Source organism: Amia ocellicauda, chromosome 8 (assembly GCF_036373705.1).
Source record: "Amia ocellicauda isolate fAmiCal2 chromosome 8, fAmiCal2.hap1, whole genome shotgun sequence".
Classification (NCBI taxonomy): domain Eukaryota; kingdom Metazoa; phylum Chordata; class Actinopteri; order Amiiformes; family Amiidae; genus Amia; species Amia ocellicauda.
Genome location: NC_089857.1, coordinates 35,764,944 through 35,791,710, shown reverse-complemented (window position 1 = coordinate 35,791,710; position 26,767 = coordinate 35,764,944). Strand labels below are relative to the sequence as shown.

The 26,767-nt window shown below is 36.5% G+C and overlaps 1 protein-coding gene across 2 annotated transcripts in view; it reads right to left on the bottom strand.

Moving 5' to 3' along the window:
* The window catches only part of efna5b (ephrin-A5b), a 103,723-nt gene extending 77,727 nt beyond the window's left edge, over positions 1–25,996 (bottom strand). The window contains exon 1 of one of the 2 annotated variants that reach the window (XM_066711243.1): positions 24,975–25,996. In XM_066711243.1, the coding sequence (XP_066567340.1) occupies positions 24,975–25,099 (125 nt within the window). In that variant the 5' untranslated portion in view covers positions 25,100–25,996. The remainder of the gene's footprint in view (positions 1–24,974) is intronic. The other variant, XM_066711241.1, reaches the window with a different exon arrangement.
* Positions 25,997–26,767: the final 771 nt, after the last annotated feature.

Genomic DNA, 26,767 nt, shown 5'->3' with positions numbered 1-26,767 from the left:
GAAATCGCCAACAGCTCCACAGGGAAAGAGGGGCCATGTGGGATAAATTAGGAGGTGCTGTTTAAAATGAAATGTTTAAGGCCTGGTGAAAACCCCAATTCCAACAAAGGGAGCAGTTGTAGCCCCTTTTTCCGCTTTTTTTATTTAACATAAGCAAAAAAATCTGTGTGCTCCAGGCACCACAGAAGTACTTCAACAACTAATAGATTTCTAAGAAGAAAACCACCAATTGACTTTTTTGTTTTTTTTCTGTGAAGTATAATCAATATTAAAAGTCCAATTATTTAAACAACTTTCTGTAATTGAGTTTTGTTACAATGCTTAGCTCTGGTGTTTGCATGTATTGTTCATACGTTGTTCCGCACGTGTCCTGGCAAGTGTTTTTCTTTCTCAAACATTTTATTTGTACTCAGAGTTTATATTGCATCAGTCCTGTAATAATTCCAAAGCAGTGTTTCAAAGAGGATGTAACTGGAACACCTACAAAATTGTAATGTGTCTGTATCACATGGGAATCTGTCATCCTAAAGTCTGTCGATCAGCTGGTGGTTAGCAGACTTTGAATTGCCTGTGACTGAAGCGCAAGAGTTTCTTAAGATTCTGCACTGTTCAAAATCAGGACCAGATCCCAAATGACATCATGTTATATTATACCATAATTATTTTCTTTTTCTCTTGCTGTGTGTCTGATGATAGGACTTCAGTCATTTATCAATCGGGGCTCTATAAGAAAACAGCAAGAGCGATACATGTACGCACAAGAGGATAATTCCACATGGAACTCCTTGATGTGTTATAGTATCTGTTCAGGTCAGTAAAGGGTGGTAACAATATCAAAGGAATATGATAATAAAGAGGAGACGACGTGGATGAATGGGGGACTATGAAGTCTGAAAGTTTAATCTCAATGCATATCTGATAACCTTGACTCAGAGTCAGCAAGTAGAGCAGACGACTGGTGAACCGGGGAGAAAGTCAACGTCAGGGTGCTGCACAGGCCTTCTTGTGGTCACGTGTCTCTAAGCTTCAAATAAGAAATCAGAGGCTTTTAAAACCCAAGAGTCCCAGCATGTCTAAAACTGCATTTTACATTTTTGCCTTCTTAACCCAAGTGCAGTTCATACATTATAATCGGTTTTGTTAGGAGTTCCTGGCTGGCAGCTACACCAGAATATGCTTTTATCACAATGCAGATGTGTTATTGATTTGCCACTTTAAGGAGCAGGTAATGGTACAAGGGGAAAAAAATAAGAAAAATCAATCCTCTATGCTTAATGGCACACAATCTCTCTCCACAAGCACCAACTCTGTGCTCTAGCTTTCAGACTGAATGTTCGGCTGGTCATTTGAGTCTCCTGCTGTGTTTTTTTTTCATGTTCTGATCAGCAAATTCCTTTCCTTTGTCTGCAGCACCTTGTGTTCACCTACTCCTGTCATTAGTGTTATTAACATTAAAGGACAAGCAGACCCAAATTAAAGCTGAAGGAGACTAAATCAAAGCCTGCATACTGCAACTATCTGATACACTGCGTAACTGCAGAGCACTGGACTGAATGTTCATAGAAATGTGAGTTTCTACTGCTCGACATTAATGGCGTGGGCTTCCAATTCTAAATATTGGATCGTTCAATTTGAGGTATTTATTTCCATATAAAAAGTATTTCTCAGGTCATTCTATTATATAAAACGAAAAACAGAACAAAATGGCTGCTTGAAAGATTATGACCGTGGTTACGATTGAATGGTTTACTAATTTAATGAGCTTAAGCCTTAAAAAAGGAAAGAACTGTACAAAATTATTCACAATTTTTTAATTTCTCATACTCTGTTGTAACGTAGCAGATTGAAAATGTTGGCAATTTCCTTCTCCTAGTTCAGAAGTGACATTGTCTGAGAGAGAATTTTAGAGATAAAGTGGTTCATGCCGCGATATTTTCCTCTGTGTATTGCATGTCAAAATCCACCAGAGGAGTTGTGCTGAGACCCATGTGATGATGCAATGCGTGGTCACAAGACACAGGCACTTATCTATTCGCCCACTCCGAACGTTTTTCTGTCTCAAACCATTTCGCATACTCACACAAGCATGAAAGAGGGGCAGTGACAGACACGAAATCTGGCACGAAACACTGTAGATGAGCCTCTGTCTGGTGCAAACTGTATTTAACTCATTCAACGCCACAACTAAATTTACAAAAACATATTACAAGATAACCAAGATAATAAATTACCCAATCTTGCCATATTTGAGCAGTAATGCATCGTATCCTGTATTTATGTGACGATTGTTAAGGTAAGAATGCCGATCATCCGAATTTCCCCAAACTGCCAGTATATTCGTTCAGTACCTCAGCAAGCCCTCGACGACAAAGGAAAACTAACACGCTCAGCAAAGGGTTTTTCTTTTTAGCATTTGCTTCTGTCCAACAGCTTCATATTTCTGAACAAATGGTAGCATTGCACAAATGCTTTCAAAGCTGTTCCAACAAAGAGAAATTCTATTTAGCGTGGAAAATAATAATCCCGACTGACACTGCTCAAAAACTGGGTATTTTTGGAAAAGGACGAAAGATTACACACTGTGCAAAAAGAATTACAAATGTGCATCCATATCTGGGCCTTGCCCAAGAACATACAACCCAATTTTAATCGCTAAAAAGAAAATTATTTCCCTGTGCGTCATAATTTGCAATACAACACCGTAAATACTACATGTTAGTGAGGTCTAAAAAAAGCTGTGTGTGTATTTGTATAAAAATCACAGTATCAGTTTTAAAACCTTTGTGTTGTAATGTCTCTTTTGTTGAATATATTGATTAAAACTAAAATGGAAAATACCATTATCTGTATGTGTTGAAGTGGCAGCAGCTTTCTTAAAATCAGTATTTTACCTACTTGGGGCTACACACTGATGTTTTATCCATCACGCTAAAAATAACCTTGCCATTATTTTACCAGTGCAAATTATTTGGGTCGGTTCTCAGAGTACCAACCAAATTATCCCTAACTGACAAAGAAATATTATTTTTTACACTGAAATAACTGGCCTCATAAAACTCAATGCTGATGAAGGGAAATGTTTTGGTTAAATTCTTAGTCCAAGTTTATCTAATCTTTTGATCCTCAGTGTGGGGCTCATGGCACTGCACCTGTTTTTGGTCACCATCAGATAACCTTCAGATGAAGACTTCCTCTATTGTACAAAAGTAACTTTGTATTCGAATTTGTATTCAATTAGGCTATGTTTTGAAGCATAACATTTTCCAACTATTTTTAAATAGTCCGAGCAAATAACAGCATTAGGCCTACATGACTACAGAAATTATGATTCACTCGAAAAACTAAAATAATCAAATAAAGGATTTTTTTTAAATATACATAATTTTATTATGCAATTTCTGTTGTGAGGAGAAACACTCAAGATTGATTTTATATATGTATACTTTAGTTTAGTTTAGTTTATATTCATATAGGCCCTGTGTATTTATTAAATACACATAATAGCTAGTATTTGTTGCCAAGATCTTCTTAACAAAGAAAGGTAGCTAACTATTACCTCATTAAAACAAATATGTCTGAAACATGTGGGATTTCAACTATCTCGCAGCTCATTAAAATGAAACAAAGAGGCAAGAAATGCATGCAATGCATTAAACACAATCCAGGGCAATGCTCACACAAAATGGTTGATCTGTGTATGGCTGATTATACTGAATATGGATTATATTATTATATTATGGATTATTTCCAAAATTAAACCAAATAATGTTAAATAGAACATTAAATGCACAGACCAGTCCCTATACCATGACTTCAGTGCATTTAAGTTAGCTGAAGAATACAATATTTTTTATGATTAATATATTTTATGCATTAACAGCAAGTAATTAAGTCTGCTCACTTTGTGTTGATTGGAAAGAACAGGAGATGGTGAGGGACAAAGGACTCAAAGTCACATGTCTTTTAAATTTAAGGTCAAATTTCACCAGGCATAGAGTGAAAACCTACTTGGAATATGTCTTAATTACGGACAGGAAGTTTGAAGGACCTTTCAGATTAACATCTGGGTAAATAAATCATGCAAAGTATGCTGCAAGTGAGTTCTTCCTTTCTCTATCCAATTTTTTTATTTCTCTAATTGTTAATGGTAATTTATAGCTACAAGACATTTTCTAATTTAACAGCCCATCCAGCGATTTGAGTGTGCATCAGTGCCAGGTACCTAAAAAGTGACATTAAGAAAAACCTTTCACCCCATCTGCGAGAAATTGGCTGCTGAGAGTTTTCCAATCTATATAGGACATTTATCAACATACTCTCTCTTACAAACAGGTATTTATATTTTCTTTATCACTTATCTGGGATAGAAATTAACATATAGACTAATTTCTGATCTGTTTGCTTTGAGTAATAATTGTAATAAGAAGAAATAATGTGCCTTTGAAATTACTACTTCCTAGGGAGCATACATTCAAAGTGAAGTAAAGCTTTCGGAATGGTTTTTATTACTATTTTCAAACAACTGAACTCAGATTATTCCTTATTATTTGTTTGTGTGTTATTTTCACAGAATGAGAATAAACATTTATGTATGCTACCTGCATGAAACAAAACATGATTCACATACAGTACTATAGTCTCATCAATAAGCAGCAGAAGACACTATTACAATTCTAAATATGTCTGAAAGAAGACACCTAATTATTATCGTGATCCTGAATTGAATAAAAATGTGTCATTCATTCATGATCAGCTAAAACTAATATCTGTAAATGGAATTGTTTACCTGTACTCTATCTACAAATGATCAGCTTAAGACATGAGAATGGTTTAGAAGTCAAACTATTACTATAGGCATTGCATCTGAATTTGATTGGGTTTATACATGTACTATTTATGTATTATATACATATATATATATATATATATATATATATATATATATATATACATATATATATATATATATATATGTGTGTGTGTGTGTGTGTGTGTGTGTGTGTGTGTGTGTGTGTGTATATATATATATATACACACAGACACACACACACACAAATTACTCTGTTTTTGTGCTATTTCAAACCACCATTAGTGTCTATAGACTATTGATAGCAGTAGGATCACAAAGAATTGTAATGGTTGAATAAATCATAACATTCAAAATGGCAGACTGCACTTAGAAGGCAGTGACACTGAATTACATTTTACAGGCTAATAATTCACAGTAATTGATAAGTCTTTCCCATTAACTGCCACCTTCCCAGAAGAAGTGACTTGGTCTGCACTGCAGCCTCTCAAAATAAAACGCAGTACCTTCAAGAGGAATTCTCTGCACTGTAAGAAGAGAAAAATAGACATATATTTAATTAACATATCTATGTATTATATATTATGAAATAGATTTTAAAATATATTTATTTATATTTACATATATTTCAGGCAAACCAACAAATATTAGCCTACACATTTTGTTTCTAGACTTTTTCTTTTTATATTGCAATACATTTGTAAAGTGACTGCCATTTCAAAAAGTCACTAGCAACAAATATAAAATAATTATTATAAGCTACTTGTTGAACATAAACACAACATATTTGGTATACCAGACTGTGGTGGAGAAAGAATCTCGATGTTTCAGGAATTAGGTTATGAAAGTTCAAGATAAATAATTATCGTTAAAGCTCTTGGGTAAAGAAGATTACTGAAATTAAATTAAAGAGCAGTACAGTACACTAAGTACAGATCTCTGAAAATAAATTAAAATATGAAAGTGCCAGTTTATGGGAGGCTGCTGGGTTTGTGCCACAGCTCAGCTCAGAACAAATTTAACAGTAGGAAGGAAAACTGCTGAACTACTACTACTACTACTACTACTATTACTACTACTAATAATAATACCTTGCACAGGTATTTAATATTCCTGCCACTTCTTATCCTTTTAAAACTGATAAAACCATTCCTGAACCTTATACATCAGTAAGGAGCTTTGGAAGCATATTTGTTTCCCCATTTCAGGATCCATTTGAATTATATATTGTAAAATGTGTTTAATTATAAAAAAAGACATACAAGCAAAGTCATGTTGAAACACATGGGACATTCATCACAGAACTTCTGTATAAATATATTTATTTATATATATATATATCAGCAGCCTATATCGATCCACTGCTGGATGAAGGCTTCCCCAAGATGTTTCCACTTGCTTTGATCTATAGCTTCCCTTTTCCATTTCACGCTTGCAAAGTTTATTATTTTATCTTTCCATCTTTTATGTGGTCTTCTTCTAGGTCTTTGTTCATCTCTTGGGAATATAAAAATATAGATGAAAACTTAAGGTGATTACTGCCGCTTGTTTCAGAATGTATGGCTTTCAAACAGGTGACTTATGGATAATATTTTGTTGCTTCATGTGCTCTTGCTCAAACTGGAATATGCTTCATTTATTGTTTTCAGATCTCAACCAGTTGGCTGACATTAGAACAAGACTCATGGAGCTCAGCTTGGCTGGTCTGTGTCTGGATCCCTGTATGTGCTATTAAATGCCAGATCAGTTTTTAATTCAACATTTCAGAAAGATTACAGGTAAAATTGTGTTAATAATCCAATGACTCTGAACCATCATCTGAAATTAGTGTTGTAAATTAGAAAGCAGGCTATTTATTTATTTTTTTCGTATTCATTTTTTAATATTTCGAAGTGTAATAAACCAATGGTCTGTATCATAAAATTATCTCAAACTTTTATCAAAATCTTTAAAACACCACAGTATATTCTCTAAACACTACTATTAATTAACTCCCTTATGGTGTTTTGTTCTTTAAAGTCCGCAGTGGAAAAAAATTGCCTATTAGGCTTTTTATAACAGAGCCTGCTTTTTATAGGCTATTAGAGAATTTCAAAGCCCCATCTCCTGAAGAGTTATGTTGGTTGAATGTTGCTTCATTAAATATGATGATATTAGCCTCAAATATAAAGAATTCTTTATCTTTTATATCATTTTTATTGTATTGATAATATTTGTGTAATTTAAAATTCAATGCGTTAATGTGAAAAACATGCAAATGAGATGGGCTTTGACAACACAAGAGTGAAATGATTTGAGATCTCAAAGCTCCTAATTTGAAGGTAGAAGATGATACATTTTTTACAGAGCCAGAATAATAAAAGTTATTAGCCACTATATCACCACGAGAACCATCATAGTGGGAGCAATTAGCATACAGATAGATGCATAAACACTGCTTCTGTATTTGGTGCTGCTGGTATGGGCTAAATTTTATAAAATGCAATAAGTTTCTTTTGAAATATGCAATGGCTCCTAACGGTGATACTTCACAAAGAAGCGAGGCAGTTAATGTCTTCTATTTTAATCACAAATCTTTGCTTATTGCATTTTATTTCCACTTTATTTCAACCAATACAAAACACCCAAATGACGGGGAGGGGGGTGAAGAAAAAAAAATGAATGTCCCTTTTAATTCTTTCTTCCTTTACTTTTGGAGGCTTAGGTCTTCCAAAAGCAGGTCCTTTGAAGACAAAACGGGATTGAAAATGATTTCATATACCTCTTAATGATCCTTCCCCAAAGTAGCAACAAACACAGCCTTCTCCAGTTTCCTAACTGTTATAATCTTTCAAAGTGGAATCCAATGTTTTGTGTTGCTTTTCTGAGGAAGGCTTGGCATTTCCTACTCAGTTTTTCGAGAACGCAATCTCGGCTGCTTTTGAAGCTCGGAGCTTCTGGGTGTTAGGTGCTGCAGATCATTGTTATAAGGACAAAGGAAGACTATTCAGTAGTTAGCACTTCTTTGTTAAGGACTACCAAGGTGTGAAATGTACCTTAGGTCACACATCTTATATATTGAGATTTGGCCAGAACCGCCAGCCATTCTTGTTCGAATACAAAGGGGAAAGATTGTCTATGGCAGGGAAATTGTTTTTATAGGTTATAATAAAAAACAATAGTAAAGGAAACAGGACATTACACCCACTTAAATAACTGATGAAAATATAGGGACAAGAAAAGGAAGAAATTCCCATAAAAGTGTCCCGGAGGAAATTCTGAAGGTTTTCAAGCAATGCTTTTTCTTGTATTAATACAATTAAGCTAAAAACAAAATAAGCACTGTTAGTTTTTATTCTAAACAATGATTCTTCTAAAGTGCTGGTGACAATGTGTGCACACTACATTTGTAACGTAGCAGGCTTTGTTTCTGTGCCATATTTGGCCCGTAAGGCATTACAAGTAAAAACGGATCTGTTGTGAAGCATATTTGTTTGTTGGCATTAAACTATTGGTTAATTACCATAAAGAGCTGTATACTTTATCCAGAAAATGGGGCGCAATGTAAGCCTTTCATCTGTTGTGTATCATTTTCTAAATACCACTATGAGTTCACAGCTTTAAAACATGTTAGCTAGGGCAATGTATTCATCCCTAAGTCTCTAGCCAGAACGACATGTAAAATATGTAATCTTCATACTGTTTAATCTTTTGAAAGTCATACATCTGTATGTAATCCGGCTAATAATTTGACCTACTCTGTGCCCTCTGACTGCGTTTTGGTGTTTCAGTATTTGGTGGACCTAAAAAGAACTCTATTATGAAATCTATTATGAAACGATCATGTGTTAAAACATGAACAATGTTATAATGCTGTATGGAAAGTGTCTGGGATCCAGTTACCCTTGCCACAGCTCTCCCAGGATGCCTGTACTTCTCCTTACTTAAAGCAGTCTTTATAGTGTTTGCAAAAATCCCCTTTCCTTTTCCTACCACAATCAAACTGTGTATCAACATAATCACGTGGAATAATTGTTGGTCTTTTCTGTGTAACCCAGCAAACCCCCAAAATTGCAGTCTCCAAAAGCAAAAAAAAGCATCTGTTTTCATGCACATGTTTGTAGTCAGAGGACTGAGCATAAGTGAAAAAGTATAATCTAAAATTGGGCATTGTCAGGGATGGATTCTCCATGGAGTTGCACCTATGTGTGTGTGTGTGTGTGTGTCCGTAACTTAAATCTCAGTTATTTCCCTTCATTAATTATCTCTTGTATTTCAAATAGCCACAAACCTTTATCGAAGCAATGATTCCATATTCTGAAATATCAACCTTTGGGATTAATTCAAGTGTGATATAACTACATTAACAATATTGCTTATGTTCCCTAACAAAAAAAAATATTAAAAGAAAACCATAGAATTGGGTGTGCATCTTTTTAAAATATAACCTTTAGCAAGTTATTTGTAAATTTTGTATCAATACACAACGGTTGCTCTCCCCGATATGAACAGTAGGCATGTTCTCGCAATCTTTGAACCCATGCTATTATATGTCTGAGATTACTATTCCATGCACGTTTGTCCTATATTTGATTGTTTTGGAGAATCTTAAACTGGTACCAATTAAAAGCAGTGTGCAACTCCACATTTCATGTGATCTCAAATTTCACTTTTACATTAAGTTTATGCAAGAAGACAAAAAAATAAATCTTAGTGGCTAAAGATGTGTATTTTAACATGGTTACCAAAAAGTTTAAATTGGCAAAAAAAGTCCTTTCAGTGAAATTCTTCATCAGTGACACATTTTGGTGAGAATTGTGGTGGGGTTTACAATGAACTCCTACATATAAAGTAAACATTCTACTCTATGTAAAGTTATTTATTTATTTTAATTCATATTTCATATCTTTATTTTATTGAAATCTAAAGCTGGACAATACAATAATTCACAAAAACTGAAAATGCTCAGACATATTTTCATAGCTGTGGATCACCAGGGAAAACCACCAAATCCACCAAATGTCTTCAATAGAAGTTATATGTCTGGGTTGCCCCTTTTTGTGTATTTTACATCAGTGCAATTTTCCCCACACACTTTTGAATTCTCCTAAAGACGGAGCCGCCAAGGCCAGAGCAAAGGCTCTATTTGGTCTGGCACACTAGACAACCCTCACCAAGTTAACTTGTTAATTCACTGGGAAGACGACATTCTGCCCCAGCTCAACGTCAAGACCGGTTACCGTTGATGTCCTCTGCTCCCACCGATGTGGCGGGTCTACACACGCAAGCCTTTGCCGACGGTACCACACACTGCTGTCAGGCTGTGCCGGCAGGCTGCACCAGTCGCCTCACTGCACTTTCGCATTGCATTACTTCTGCTTTTCTAACTTTTCCACTTCTGAGCACTATCAATTATGCACTAGAATAACAGAGCTCTGGCTGGGCGATGTAACATAAAGGCCGATTATGAGTGTAAATAATTGAAGCACCTGCGTGCCATGTTCCTTTTACCAGTGATACGAGCCCAGCGCCAGTAATGTACCGTTAGGGCAGGTTGAGCTTTCTAATGTACTGAAATCTCCCTGGTTGTGCTGGATGGGCTCCTACATTATTCAGCTTGTGGGCTACTGTCATTGTTGGACAGGAAAAAGTGAGGGCTGACAGTGACTGAATTCACTGAGAGAAATTAAATTAAAGCAAAAATTACATATTATGGGCACCGATCAACTTTTCAAAATCAAGACCAAACACTCCACATGGAAGAATATAAATGCATTTATCATATTTTCTTTCAATTAAACAATAACTTTTCAATAGCTCATACATAATAATAACGTATATCTCCATATATTAATCATTTCGGCAAGAAAAACATCAAACAAAATCAATTTTCAAGTGACATTCCTCCACCGACTTTTGGTAACGTCTCTATCGAACGCTGATTAAAATGGAATGCATAATAAAAACAGCAAATAGTGAAAAATTCACCTTTCCCAAAGGAATCATGGCTGCCTCGACCTCGTTTTCCCTATGTGCGTGCGAAGGACTGCATGCCCAGCTTGACTGTGAGATCGCAAACAGCTTTTAATATTTCAATGGGCCCAAAGCACAGACCGTGCTCACATCTCATACAAGGAAATGCTTTATCTGTTTCTTCACAGACTAATAATCCGGCTGAACAAGAATTGCCGTGAAGTCACACCAAGTTCGTGAGAAACACCTCACTTCCAATAACCGCAAACAGTACTATTTACTAATTCCTTCAGCTAGGTGTTTGTATTCAAAATGTCTTCCGAGAAATATTTCCTCCTTAATCAAACGCTGCCAATTGGTTCCCATTAAGATTTGTCTTATTTTTATGAAATGCACTTATCTTAATACAGACTATGTTACATCTAATTTTACTAACTGTGGAACAACTTTTTGCAATATTTCACTTGACGCTTATATAAGAAAAACATATAATTGCAATAAGCTATTTTTAACAATCAGATTACATTTCTTTATTGTTTCATATTTAACTGAGAGTGCAAAAATACCTTATTAAGTTTTGTGCATAGTAATATTCATCAATATTAGTGGTTGGGAAGTTTGGCATATTAATTTGATATATTGCAGGGAAAACTAAAAATAACTAGACCTTAACATAACAGCTATTTTTCCTAATTGAATATTATAAACACCTTAAACTACAGTGCATTTTCACATAAAGCTACGTGTGTCTTGTCTTGAAAAATTATAGAGAAGTACAAATAGATAACAATCCTGGAATAGACTGTTTATTAAGAAGTGAAAATCTTGAAATATTTTTTAACAGACATACAAAGCAACCTATGTAAACTTAAATTATCCCCAATTACTTGCAAAATCGTGTAAGTATCACCATTTCCAATGTCAATTATAAGCATTAGTCTGATTATAGAAAACAAACACTTATTGGATTTGAGGGAAATTACTGATTATATAATATTGTAATAACCAGAAACCAGCATTTTTCCTCAATGAACTTTGTCCTTATAGTAGGCTAATTAAAATATAATGCTAGTTCACAGTTTCAAATTAGATTCCTGATTATAACACCTAACCAAGATCTACTTCAAAATACTATTTATACCACTTCAGTGAAGAGAAATGGTAGGCATTTACAGACTGAGAGACAGTGTTGTGTCATTGTTGCCCGTTGCCATTTCTCATGAGTTTCGCATTTGGGAAGATGGGACCACAATGGGGGCAACACCTATTGAAACACTTTTCCGGTTTGCATTATACCGCTTGAAAAAAAATCCTAGGCCAGCTTAAAACAGCCTAACAAACCGAGTTTAAACGGAGTATTTGTTTATTTAACTACAATACTTCCTATCATTCTATATTTGACTGCCTTTCACATAGATGCTGAATACATACCTGTCCCCTTTGTTTCTGAAAATACTTTGTTTGTTTCTGATCTGAGATGATTTATTTGATTCGGGAGCAAGTTTTATTTTCTAGTTTTGTTTTGTTGGTTTTGTTTTACATATTTACACAACTACATGTTCTTGTATATTTATCAGCTTCTAGAGAATGTTAAACAATAAAATTGTGTGTGTAGGTAGTGACCTTCAAAATGGTTGAATTGGTACTATTGTATTCTAACATAGTTCAGTACAACGTACTTTAAGATGGAGCACATTGCGAAAGAGGTTTTGAAAGATATAAAGGTTGACTGATTATTTTCTTGTGTGTGTAAAGCACCAGTATCATTTACAAATATGGAATCAAATTTCCTGTCAATTTTCAGAGTATGGCTGACCTGACTCCTCTTAGAAGCTATTCTACTTGTCAAATTATGGAAGTGGCTAAAATACTGTTAGCAGCTTTTCACAATGGTCAGGAACAATCAGCACAATCCATAAAGGTCAGCGTTTCACAGTCCAGTGACATATCAGCAGAAACAACAAGGAATACAGGACAGGAATACATAAAACCCTACCAACTTACTGTATTTTAACCTTCTCATTGTTTTCCTCTTATTGTTCTATGTGTATAAATATACAATAAAAGTTACCTTATATGGAATATCATGCAAATTAGATTGTACATGTGTAACAAACAAAATAATACCGCATCGAGCTACTGAATCTAATTTAATGTCACTTTTTAAAATGTAATTTAGTTTTATACAACAAATATGCATGATATGTGATTTTAATTGTAATTGTTATGGTCTTCTATAGCTTGTTATGGTAACACTTTAAGAATATACCACTAAATAGCAGCTTGTTTAAATAGCAGCTGCTTCACAGAACACATATTGTAAATTGTGTTTAAATGTAATTTAAAATATCTAATTAATAATTAAGTATTTTGCATTGTGTAGCTACTATGATGGAAAAAGTAGGCTATGTTTTAAAAAATATAATAAAACTGTGCCACAAGTGTACTTGTCATACTTTTTTGTGGAGAACATAGTCTCTCGTCTTTGGTCTCCATTTGCCCTACTGAGCACAATGTGGATCAGGATGACTGGTTGGCTGCAATGATATAATTTCAGCAGCTGCAGAGTATATCCGTAAGACTGCAGGTGAGAACACGATTATAGAAAACCTGATAAATGTAATCTTTGTCAGGCTACTGTATATTTTATATGATGGTCAATTTAACAATTTCCACAGATGACAACCTGGTATTTAGATTTTTGTGTTGAAAGATGAACGTGTGTCTATTCACTTGATTAGAAAGCATTGAAAAACATAGCTGTTGTCATTATAAAACAATGCAGTAATAGATCCATGAATTACATTCTGCTCACTGTGGTTTTCTTTTTTTCAGTTTATTTTGTTTGTTTGGTTTTTATAAATCTAAAGTTACTAATCTACAGAAGCCAATATATAACTAAAAATAGGTTGTTAATTTTTCGTTTGCAAAAAATAAAATAAATAATCATTTTGAAACGTATTCGGAAAATAAACGGTTCAGTGACTAAAATATATATATATATTTCTGCATGCTTTGTATCTGATCATTTTATTTAATTTGGAAATATTTGGCCATACAGTAGATAGAAAATATTTTAAAAATGGCTGCCATTTTCCTTTTTTCTTTTTTTGAGCTGAAGCAGCTGCTTTTCTGCTGCTGCCATATTGTTTCGATCACAGAGCTGTTTTTATTTGCTCCATACATGGCTGCGACTCCTGTCCTTGCCCTGCTGGCTGATGCTGAATTTACCTTAACCATCTGGGTCGGCAAGGGGCTTCCAGTATTAAGCAACCATCACTTTGCAGCAATAACATTGCAATCCCCCCCCCCACAAAAAATAACACAGAGAGAATCTCAGCAGGCTTTCTAAAGCCCAGGACTTATTAAAAAATTTAAAGGGCCAGTAATCCGTGATTACTAGGAAGAGAACTCCAGCTGCTGCCATTTATGAAGTAGGCTGTAGAAGAGAAGGAATGAGAGTTGGAAAAAGGGCAGGTTATCCAAACATTGCCCCTACTGACAACAAGTCCACTGCTAAGTCGTATTTTATCAGCTTAGCCTACCCCCAACTCAATTCCCAGGAAATTTCTTTTAAAAACGTACTAATGCCTTCCTTTTTCTGGTTTCTTCTTCCTCAGTCGGCCCATAATGAAGGACACCAAATTTAAGTATGTGCTTATTCCTTGAGAAAACATGGAAAAGCCATTGCCCAAGGCAACGGTTATCCCCTATGTTTGCTTGAAGGGCTTAATGCACTTTAGGGCTCTTCTTAAGTCTTATTTATCTCATTAAGCTTTAAACTGATTAATATGAATGCACAGTTAGGGCCATGGGTTCTTAAGTAGGGAAGGAGGAGGGCTAAAGATTCCAGGGGAAGGGTTTTGTGTTTAAAGACAATGAAGGGATGACTTTTTAAGCCTTTTAGTGTCTCATCGCTAAACACTTTTGTAAACTGATCTCCTTTGAGAACAAGATACAGTTTACAAAGGGCCCTCGGATTTTAGATTTACAGAATGCTTAAACCATCCTAAACATACAAATAACCTGCAAAAAGTAACTGTCAAAATATTGTAGTTCTAAAGTTGCTGCTGAAGCTCAGCCAAGTTAATCTTATTGTACAAAAAGGAAATTTAATAGAAGTAGGTCCAAAAACTTACATCTTTCTGCAAATACTTGCATAGACTGCCAGTAGTGTATTTTAAATATCATTTCAAAGAGAATTATTATATGATCTAAATCATTTCAATTGCTGGTAGGAAGACCTGATGCAAGTATAATGGATCAGCCCTTTATAAGGAAAGACTGAAATATATTATATTTTATAGAACAACCAATTTTCCTCCCCAGCACAACAGGAAATGCGCTGAATCAGTTCCAGTCAGAGCAGGAAACTGATTAGCATTAATCTCACTTTAGAAAAGTGCAAGAGAAATAAGGTGGTAATTACCGTTAAGGCCGGTTAATAGTTGAAGATATTTTACATTGAAAAGTCTAGGGTCTGTGAACCACAGGCACCAGTGCCAAATCAGGGTCAGTAAACGGGACAAAAGAAAACTCAAAAACTGGCCAATAAATTGGGTGATATCACATAAAGTGTTTGGAAACAAATACTGCCAAACATGGTACTAGTGCACAATACAGCTTTCCTTCCCAATGTAGTTTTCAATACACAAGACATTATATAGCTAGATTTCCTTTCATTCCTAGAAAATGCCTGTGCTCCATCACTCAGCTGAACTACATTTTTTTTTTTAATCGAAGGAAAAGGTGACATTTGAAAGCCCTCTCATACAGTTAATGGTAGTGTTGTAAAATTATATTAATAAAATGTCACTGCAAGAATCCAGCACCAAAGCTTCTGCTACATACAGCAAAATACTGATTAATTCAAACACAAGCTAACCTTATCAGCATGCCACTGAGGGTGCACAACAAGAGATAACAAAATTACCTTCTCACTGTTATATTCTAGGCAGCGTTGAATGCAGATGCATTACCACTAGAACCTTGGTAGCAACCGAGAAGAAAGAGGCTCTGAAACTCACTGGGGTTAATCCTGCCTCAGTATCTCTTAACAGGATCCCAGACTTTTAAGACGACACCTATAATGCCAAGCGTTAAGCGAGACAGGCAGCTACATGTATCTTTTAACTCCAAGCTGGACAAGAGGGCAGCCAATGTTTTTCACTGCGCTCTCCAAAGTTTCTGTTGCGCTGCGTAAGCCTTTGCCCTTCTTTGTGGGCTTCCTTTTCCTCCACATTGAGCATTTACAAGTTCAACTGTGCTCCCTGTTTAATTTCCCCTCTCTCTTTCTTCTCCTTTAACACATGCATACTTTTAGCCCCAGCTATGGAGTGCTGACTAAGAGAGGAACAATGGGGGCCTTTCAAGTTGGCAGCGCTGGCTCGGAGAAGGGCTGAGCTCAGAGACCCAGTCAATATTTACTGCAGTTTGATGCGGCTGTTTTGTGGCTCTCTCCAAGCGGAACTTATCAGCAGGGAGCCGTGAGAGGCGGTCGGCTTTTCACGGGCAGGGGAAAATGAGGGTAAACACCACACAAAAACACAAAACTCTGCAATAATAAAAAGAGGGGAAAAGCTAAATCAAGTTACAACGTGTTGAAAAACTGTTTCCCCTACACCATATTGAATGATCAAGGCAGGACTTAAAAAGGTCCAAGCTTACTTCGGTCAATGGAGAAGCGTGTACTTGGGGGCTGGGCTGGGATGGGAGAAAGAGGCATTATGAGGGAATTTTTCAAGCTTTCACTCTTCCATGGGAGCCCTCTGTGGAAAAGGGAAGTATTGTGCAAAATACTTCCCCTCTTTTCTGTCATCAATGGCACGTCAGAAAGTTTTTGGAATCGGAGAATAAAACTCTCAAAGGTTAAGTCATTACAGATTTAGACTGATACAAGAAGGATATATGAGGAGTAAAACACCTTCATTTTACACATTTGTCACCGTCTTAATACAAATAAATTAATATAGGTAAAAAAAAAAAACCTTAGTTATTAAAAGAACAAGACAAACAGACTGCGTATAATTATAAAAAGTGCAAAAAAAATTAATTAGTTATAATGACATTTTGAGAATTTTGTTGTTTGCAAGTTAAGGCAGATGTTTTATGGGGATTCACTTTAGGTTAATTCCAGTTTTTGTATTTATTTTAAGTCATACTATGTCTGATCCATCATAATTCTGAAATGTAGAACATATCCATAACCAAAATTAAACCGGAAAACTAAGAGTATTGCTAAATTGTATTTTGCAAAATCTGTAACTGCAAAATACTTTCTTTTTCTAAAAGGTTCTTTTGAAAACTTTATTTAAAATGTTTTTTTTTTTTTTGTTTTTTTTATAGCAACGACTTATACACTTTCCATAAAATTGTAAAAAATATTGAGAATATATCTGTGTGGTCTCTTCATATTAAAGGTATCTCCTGGAACATAGGTGTTTCAGGAGATCGGACAACCCCAACAGATGTATACGGGGACAATGCCATCAGATTCCCCCCATGATGAGGAATGAGCCGTTGAGCTGCCGCAAAGGCAGGGTTGCGGAGGATTGCAAAGCCAAAAATGCTGGGATTTGGCGTTTGTTGCTGGAAACTTATGCTTCATACAGTGGAAGTCAGGTGTGAAGTCCTCCTCTCGGACTTGATAAACACAATTTTTTATGAAAATAGTAATAGTGTGCATGCAGATGTATAGAATTCCTTTACTAAAACACTAGCTGTAGATGAGTACATGCTTTTTTCTCAGATGGTGAGGAAAGTGCTTAAAATGTGTTTAAACCTCTGATAAACAGGCCGTTTCCACAGATATGGAAGCTTATGATTGACAGGTTTGATGATGTCCACCTGAAGAATGTTCAAACTGCTCTCCATCAATCATTACCATCTGCCTTCAAGGCTTACGCACCCAAATAACTACTTAGCTTACCTTTCACCTCAGTTCCTTAAATGCTGATCAATGAGTGGAGTATCATGTTTCAGGAACCTTTAGGTGCTACAGGTACAGAACAATATATGTGCACTCCATGTGTAAACTAAAAACTAAACCTTCAGTTTAAATATTATACTTGTATTCCTGCATTAAATATCTAGATACCCAAAAATACCTCAGTAAATACGTATGAATTCATGGTGAAGCTATTCCAATGTAAAATGCTCTATTCCATTATCGTGTGCCAGTAACAGACTGAAAATAATAAATGATTACTCCAACACATTATATGCAAGATATACACTTTCCTCTAAAAGCAACATTCATAAATATGTGTATATATTAATACTAAAAGGCAACATGACTTAACAATAAGTACATTATTACATTACAATTAAAGTACAACACAATTAAGACAAATTTCTTCAGCTTGTTATAATGCTACTAAAATATTTGAAACTTAAAAGCAAAGAAAACCATCCAACAATATCATTATTTTTATTTTGGTTTTCATGGTATTTAATTATTTTGTTGCGTGTTTAAACAGGCATAATTACCTTACATGTGCAATGCCTAAACAATTACATAAATGAGACATAGTTTCCATGTTCTACCTTTCTTACTTTTATAGCAGCAAGAGGAACAATGAAACTGCTAGTTTTTCAAACCTAATAGGAAAATGAAGTCAGCTAATGACTTTAAGTAGGCTATATAAATGTTATGCTTATATATTGGACTGAGCCTCTGGAAAAACTACATATAAAAACTACAGTGTCTAACATTTTCCAGTTCTGTATTTTTATATGGTTTCTTTTCAGAATGTTATTCCACACAGCCGTGCAGAACCCAAACATTCACTGAGACATATTGCAAGCCAAATATGGGTGAAGTTTTACAAACATCATAGTTCAAACAAAGAACTGTATAGTGTTACAAACATAATGCTGCCTTAAGATGTACACCTGATCTCTATGGAAAATGTGAGGAAATGTGTAAAGTAAAAATATGTAGTCTGCTGAAAAGTATATGTTTGTGAATGTAGTAGGCATCTGCTTTCCTTAAGTGATCAGCTACCAAATATTTTAAAAATACTTTGAAGATGTACTGTTATGTAAGGGAAAAAAACATTTTTCTCTGTCAAAGAGCAACTTACTGTTTGGTTGTATATATTATACTTAAACATAAAAAAAAACACTCTTCTAAATGCATCAGTATAATATATCTGATTCCAGCTCCGTTTACATGCCACGGACAGGTAAACGGATTTTAAAGAAAACGTCCTTAATTCCTGTAATGCACTGACTTGTAATTCTGCGTATTCTTGAGTATTATTGCCGTTGATTTACATACAGAAGCACTGCACCAGCACATTACACAAACTGATTTTTCAATATGGCTTTTAACATGTTTACATTAAAAAGATGCTTGACTATCTGTGCAGACAGCAGACACAGGTCTATACTTGATTAACCTACATGTTACAACTAGCACCGGCACATCCAGCCTACAGCAGTTGGATACAGGTAGACTACATATTTTACCGTTCTCATATCTGAGCAAGAGTGCAGCTTAAGGGTCAAGTATGGGTACTGCTGCTTTCACACACATCAACTACAAAGGGATCCTGCATTGACTTCACTTCGGAAGGACAGACGCTTCTCCAGCGGGCGCTCATGTAAAACTAATCCCAATGCATACCCTGCTGTAACTGAAAATGAATACCTTCCAACTCCTTCACTTAGTTTTTAATGTATTACATTATTAGCATAGGCTAACAATATGTTAAACATAAGGTTAATAAGAGCCTATTTAGTGGATGTAAAATCCTTTTCATGGGCAGTAAGTGAAAAAGAAATACTTCGTCAGGAACTCTGGGGCTTTTATATTACTCAGATGACTATAGAAAAGTGCACATTCAGACATCTCACACAATAAAGAAAAGGAGGTTCTAGTTACATCTGTCTTCAACAGACAAACCTTTATTAATATAATTGACTTTGAACAGTCAAATTCTAAGAAAACTTTAATCTTATTTTTTCCCCCAATGAGCTACAATCAAAGGGATGGTGACCTGGCTCTTTTTATAGCCAAAAACTTAAAACATGTTTTCAATTATATTCAAAATAGAATTTTATTATAAAAGGTATTTCCATTATAATTATGAAGAATGTATAACCTACTAACTTCACTGTATAGCTTACTCTTCTAGCACAGAACATTAAGCTCTGAGTCGTGCTGCTTAGTCCTCGCTAATGAACTCTTGCTTTCGTTCCCTTTGATGCCTGCCGTTTGAGTGAAGGGCTCAGCACATTAACCAGAAAGGGCTAGGAAGCCCGGCTGAGCAGCAGTGAAGACACAAAACTTTGGGAACAGAGAACTAAAGAGCAGGGCATGACAAGCGGGGGAGGTGTACAGGGGTTGCAGAACCTAACAAGTAACAAGTTGCCTAAAACCCAGCCTGTGTTTGTGTGCCATAAACGTGCACAAGAGACAAAACACACAAGAGTTTGTTATGTTCATTCCCCCATTGACAAGTCCAACAATAATGACAGCGGAGTGTGTAATTAGTTTTCATTGTTCCCCTGACAGAATCAACTTAGTACTAGAACCCTTTGCCTCTCCCCTCTTCGTAAATCAAAATAATTGCAATTACTATGTGGTTTAAATTACAGAAGCAGCTAAGACGAAGCACACAAAGATTGAAGATACACAAGACCAAAAAAAGATGCCGTGTGTCCAAAGGTTTTGGATTCTACTTTTCTAAAATATACGAAATAACTATAGCTTACTTACATCCAATACATTCAACACCTGTACACATATAAGAAAAAGATAACACAATTAAAAAACTTAAAAATAGACAAAGAAATGTATAAGAGATAAAGCAGCACTGGTGTACAATAGAATGCAATAACCACATGTCTGACTGCTGACTGTTCACTAAGTTATTTACCAAGTCACAAACAAAACATTTTCCAAATTGCAAAAGGATATTTAATGCTGCAAGCCACACAAGAACACAAAATCTAAATAAGTTAACAGCTCTGTTGTAATACTGGTGCAACTGATAGGCATTCATAGTGTAGTAGGAAAGTGAAGTTTTAACTATAGGAGCTTTTATATAATACCATACTCGGTACATTCCATTCACAAAAAATATACAAAATAATTAGCCTACATTTTAATAAGCATTATCCAAAAATGTTACTTTGTAATAAACGCAATGATGATCAGAAACAGTAAATGGAAATCTGCAAAGATGAAAATACCTTGTAAATTTTACTGAAATCACTGTAATTGATCTAAGTTGTAAAAAGGAGAGCCTTTATGTGTTCCCCTAAACTACAAAAAGAAAACGATTTAACTAGATTTTCTGTGCATCATTCTATTTTTTAGTTTAAAAACATGTACATACCAGGGCAAAAACTAAATCTGCTACACACTAACCATCCCTTCTTAACCAAAGTATCTGGAAAGTACATAGTGGCTTATTCCAGACAGTAAAGAAACATATTTTAAAAAATACACAATCAATTATTGTTAACTTTTATGCCCATTTTCCAGAGAATATCCCTTCTACATGCATGTCTTTCTCACAAGCATACACAGCTGGGGCCAGGGCTCCTGAAGTACTAATTGTATTCATTCATTTTCTCAGCCCAGCATGAAGCTATGTGATTGCTAGGTCCATAGCAACAGGGACAGAAAGAGAAAAGCTCATCTTTATCTGTACCTTGCTGGCAGGAAACAGGGCTCCTGGGCAAGCAGCAAAGCAATCCCTTCATTAAGGGCATTTTCAATATTCAATGGGGAAAAATTCAGGAGAGTAATTAACCGGTTAACTCAGAGCCACCCCCTTAGGAGGGACAGGTCAGTAGAACTACTCCCTTATTGTACAAGAACACTGAATGGGAAGAGGATCCCTCCGGTTAAATTACAGATAAGTGATAAAGCTCAATATAAGGAAGTCTTGTGGAGTTCAGAACTTAAATATATGTCTTGATACTTTTAAATAAGTTGTTTTCTTTAACTTCCCGTTTAATTTCTGTCTGATGGGGTACTATACATTCATACATTGTACTTGTAGAAAATGGTGTTTCTAGTGTAATACTCTACTTATTTGATTGTGTAAAAATCTTAGGATTAAATACAATTAATAAATATAAACTTTGTTGATAACTTTTATACTCATGACTATGCAGCTTTGTTGTAGTTAAACAATTGAAAGTCAACCTCTGCTATGAATTCTACAAAATATCTACATTCTTGAACTGTATGTCTCTGTAAGATGCCCTTGGGGTGAAACCCCAGTTAACCCTCATTAATTAAACTAAACATACTAGAGTCAAACTAATTTACAGCACAAAATCACTTTCCCAATGTATGTGTTTATATAATTACAAGTACAAAAATAGATGCATCTTATAAATAAACATATATGTCTTGTTTTTTGGTGCATGAAAAATCAGTAAGCCTGCTTCTTGACTAGCACAATATGTTTGTTCCTAAGGACTTAAGGTTACCTTAGCTTTTTACTTCTGACTAGTTGAGTGAAATGTCAGCACATCTGGATCAAATCATTTCTTTTACAGAACAGTTATTCTAAGCCCCCTGCCAGTCAATTTAAAAATCCCCCTGTCATATTGACAGAGTGTTTATCAGCATAAAAGATATGTTGAAGCACTGTCCTGTGTTTGTGTGTTACCTTGAAGACAGAACAGTGCAAGACAGACAGCAAAAAGTCGCTCAAATCAAATACCCAAGAAGGAAACTAAAATTGGCAAGCAGAAAACAAGAGAATTATCCCCTTAAAGAAAACTTCTGTATTAAATGTAATTTCTTATTGAGCATTTAATATTTGTCAGTCTTCTATCTATATTAAAATAGTTATAAAAGGTGTGTACGATTCTGTATCCTAGCAAATGCTGTGAAATATAAAATGAAAAATACTGTAACCAAAAACTAGTGAGTTCTAAATTACAACCTTTGAAAATCATCTCAAGAGGTTTTTTGGTGCTTAACCCACAAATAAATAATGAAGTATACAACTATATACAAGCATTTATTCCTTTCTTACAAAAAAATACTTCAGTAATCCCTTTCATTTACTTAACTATATATTAGGTTGGTGACTGGACAATCTTAATGGGCTCCACCCTATGGTATTATTTCAATATCACAGCATATAACACCCTTGTTAAGGTAAGAATTATGGAACAAATATAAATGTACAATTAATTTTCAAAGTTCGCAAATATACAGTATATACAATATTTGGAGTGTGTCTACAGTGTGGTTTATATATTTACTTACCACATTATGTGTACACTGGGTTACAAGTAAAAAATATTACATAGGCCACATATTGAAATACTATATAAAGCCACAATATGTTTGCAAATAAGCACTATAAGTACTGTAAGATTCGTTTTCTTTTCAATACCCACTTCATCTTGGATCTTTAGAAAGTCCAATATTTTTAGTTTTATCACAAGATTTTTCTTTCTTTTTTTAATTCAGATACTTATCAAGAGTTCCCAAGAATGAAACTGAAAAAATTGTAGCCTGAGAAAGACTGTCTTAACAAAACCTGGACGTCCCAAAAATGAACATGATCAACTGTATATTTAAACGCACTTAAGGGGACGTCGGTTTGGTCTTTGCTCGTGGATAATAACGGTGTAGTTCATTCAAATATAAAAGGCTTTATTAAGGGAAGGCTTATCAACTGTGTGCATAAAAGTGCTCATATTTATATATAATGTTGTTGTTTTATTGAGCTTTAAAATAACTAGACTATTCAACTTTATTTGCATTGCTTTTCCACCTCTAAATCATGCTGAGCTAATAATCTTAAACTATGTTCAAGTGAGCATCAAGGAAATGACTCTTTTTGTACATTAATTCTCTATATAGAGACTTTACTTTTCACAGTTTTGTTTTCGGAAATCGGCGGCACATTTTGCTCATGAGCAAACAGCTTTTCAAAATATTGAAAAGGATGAGAACTGCTACCCAGAATCAAGCTGTCCACTTCACTTTGAGTTTTCTTGACATTTGCAATATCTTTAAATTATTGAATTCTGGATCTTACACATGTTTCATACTCCCAATTCTCCCGCTAATTCTGTGGAAATGTAAACGTGTTCTTTAGTCCCCCGCCTTCTCCCACAATATATCTCCTTAATTCTTAAAGAGATCCTGAGATCACCTACTGGGAAAAAAACAGAGGGGAAACACATTCAATAATATAGCGGAGTTTTCACCAGACAGCCATGACATGGGGCGCAAATCGATGTGCTAATATGCCCGCAAACAGCGTGTGCGGATTACTGTGCAGAGAACCGCCGCTCGACCTTAACTAACTGCGTTTCACTTCCAAACACTGCCATCGGATTAAAACACAAAACACGGGATATGCTCAGTGTACCTGGAAACGTTTTGAAAGTTATTCGGATGACCTACAGTTACTTCTGCAAACTTAAGAATTCAATAGCGCCTAATAGTTCGCATAGTGTGGTAATATTTTACAGCCTGTTACAATACATCAATCTGTTACATGTGTGTGTGTGTGTAATAGTCCGTTGCTGTTATGACGTAAAGAGCCAATGTCGACAAAAGCTAATACACTGACATACCAATCAGAATATGAAATGGCGATAACTGAGCCTGATAGAGCCTATTAAGCGTTACAAATGTGTAAACCTTAGTTTTACTCTTGAGAAGACAGGGCAGATATCGTTTAAGTCTCAGTGTAACTGTGCATTTATTTCATTTCTAGTGTTTTTGCTTCAGAGCACTTGTGTTTAAACTGCAATAGCGGAATATGGGTTCGTTATGAGGTGAAGTCCACAGGTGCACTGTCGGGCATGTATACCTGTGCTGGAATTATTTAGCACTCATTTTCAGTTGTGTCAGGTTTTTCTTCAGCAAATTCACTGCGTTATTATTGTCAAATATGGACATCCTAATGAGAAGTGCTTCTCCTGTATTTGTGACACATGTGTGCGATGTGATGCATCACACACCACACGCCCGCCGCTTTTCAACACAAATGATGAGCAGGTCGATCAAAACTGGAGGACAGCGCGCAGATGTCTCGGTATCGGTGTATCGCACTGAATTAAAACCTAAAGTACGTGTTTACACACTGTTTGGTTTCCCGGCTAATGAAAAGCAAGCCGCACCAAACCGACGGGTGAAATTAAGTTTTCGCGTCACCCGCACGAAGTTCCCGATCCACGGCCCGCCCAGGCCTCTCTACCCGGTGAGATGATCCCTTACCTGGGGTTGGTGCTGTTCCAGTAGACGGCATAGCGATCAGCTACCACCTTGGAGCCCGGCTCCTGGCCCAATACACACATCCACAGGATCAAAAATACAAAAATAAGCATCTCCACATGCAACATCGCGACTAAAGTTCAATCCGCAATCCCCTTCGATTCGGAGTCACACTAGGGCTGCTGATGGACAACTTCGCCGGATTCAGGACAGATCAGATCTCATTTACATGGGGCCTATTGTTTGATCTGTGTTTAAACAGTAATTGCATGTGTCAACGCAGGCTTTTCTGGAAACAGGCAGTTCATAGGTGTATCCCAGGTGCCCGAGCAATTTGAGATTTCAGTGATGGTTCATGCAGTGCGTTCACTTGCAAGAAAGAGTCACAGTTCTGCTGAATGCACGGAGGAGAGGAAGAAAAAAAGACACATCAGAAGTGTGGACAGGGTATGAAGTCGGTTCGGGTTGGAGGCGAAAACGCTGCTTCAGTTCCAGCTGATCATGTATTCATGGCAACAAGCGCATCGATTAGGTGGCCGCCGGTTTGGGGGAAACTATCAGATATCAGGATATTCCCAGCAAAAGCCAGACGCAAAACCTGCAACAAAATGCCAGCACCGCAGTGACAGCATCCAAAAAGAAAAGTGCAAAACTCCTCCAGCGCCCAGGTATTGTGCGCGTCACAGTCGGTTTATTTCAGAGCATTGGAAGTCCGTTTGGTCGGCAATCCGTCTCTCAACTTTGGCCAGCGGCTGAGACTGAACCCCATAAGGCTCGTCTGGCGGAGAGCTGTCTTCCCTCCCGAGCCGAGGAGCCGTCTCCCCCACTCAGCGCGGTCTGGGGGGGTGCAAACTCCTGCACTGAGATGCTGTTTCAGGCGCTTCGATGGCAGGAGAGCGGTTTGTAAATCCCGGACCTGAGTGCGTGTAGTCCAACCGCAGCATCCGATATATGAGGACGAGCGCAGGCAGACGCGGATCAGGTGCTGCTCCGTGCGGCGCGGTTAGACGGACTGGGAAGGTTAGCGCAAAGGCAGCCACTCGCCGACGGCGTGAGGGGGCGCGGCCTCGGCCCCGCACTGCGCCGTCTCATTGGCTCGCACGGCGGAGGGGGGCGTTTCGCGAATACAGACGCAACCGCCATTGGTTCGCACGGCGCAGGGGGGCGTGTCCCCCATCTCCAGCCTAAACTAATTCAATTACCGTGCGAGAGCTGGAAGCCTCATTCCCAGCAGAGCAGCGCCTCGGTGTTAGGACAGGGATCAATGCGTTTGCCAACAGATTACCCCGATACACGTAAAATGTAATCACCTGGTGCACTCACACACGACATTATCCATCGCCTATGCCACTGTATAGCGCACAAACACCGCTGCTGGCTGATGATCTTTATTCAGTTTGTTTTCTCAGCACAATAGCATGGCGAATGTGGAGAGTGGAGCTGTATGTTCATAACGCTACTTGTTGCTCCTGTCATTGCATGCAAAGAAACCTGTTGTTTTCCCACGTTTCCCAAGCACAGCCCGCCACCACGTCCCAGAGCCACTGCGTTGATCTCTCTGAGTCTTTGTCCCAGACTTAAATGACATTAGCACAACTGGTGTGTCCCATCTCCGGGCGTTTGTCTTCCCAAACGGATCCTATTGTTACGAAATGAGGGATCGCTCCACTGCTGTTACACTGTAACTTTTACTGCTCTGTGAACTTTGTCTTCAGAAACGGTAAATGAATGCAGACGAAAACTTTGCAGGAGGGAGAACAAGGAATCTGACGCGACACTAGTACCGCCTGGCATCG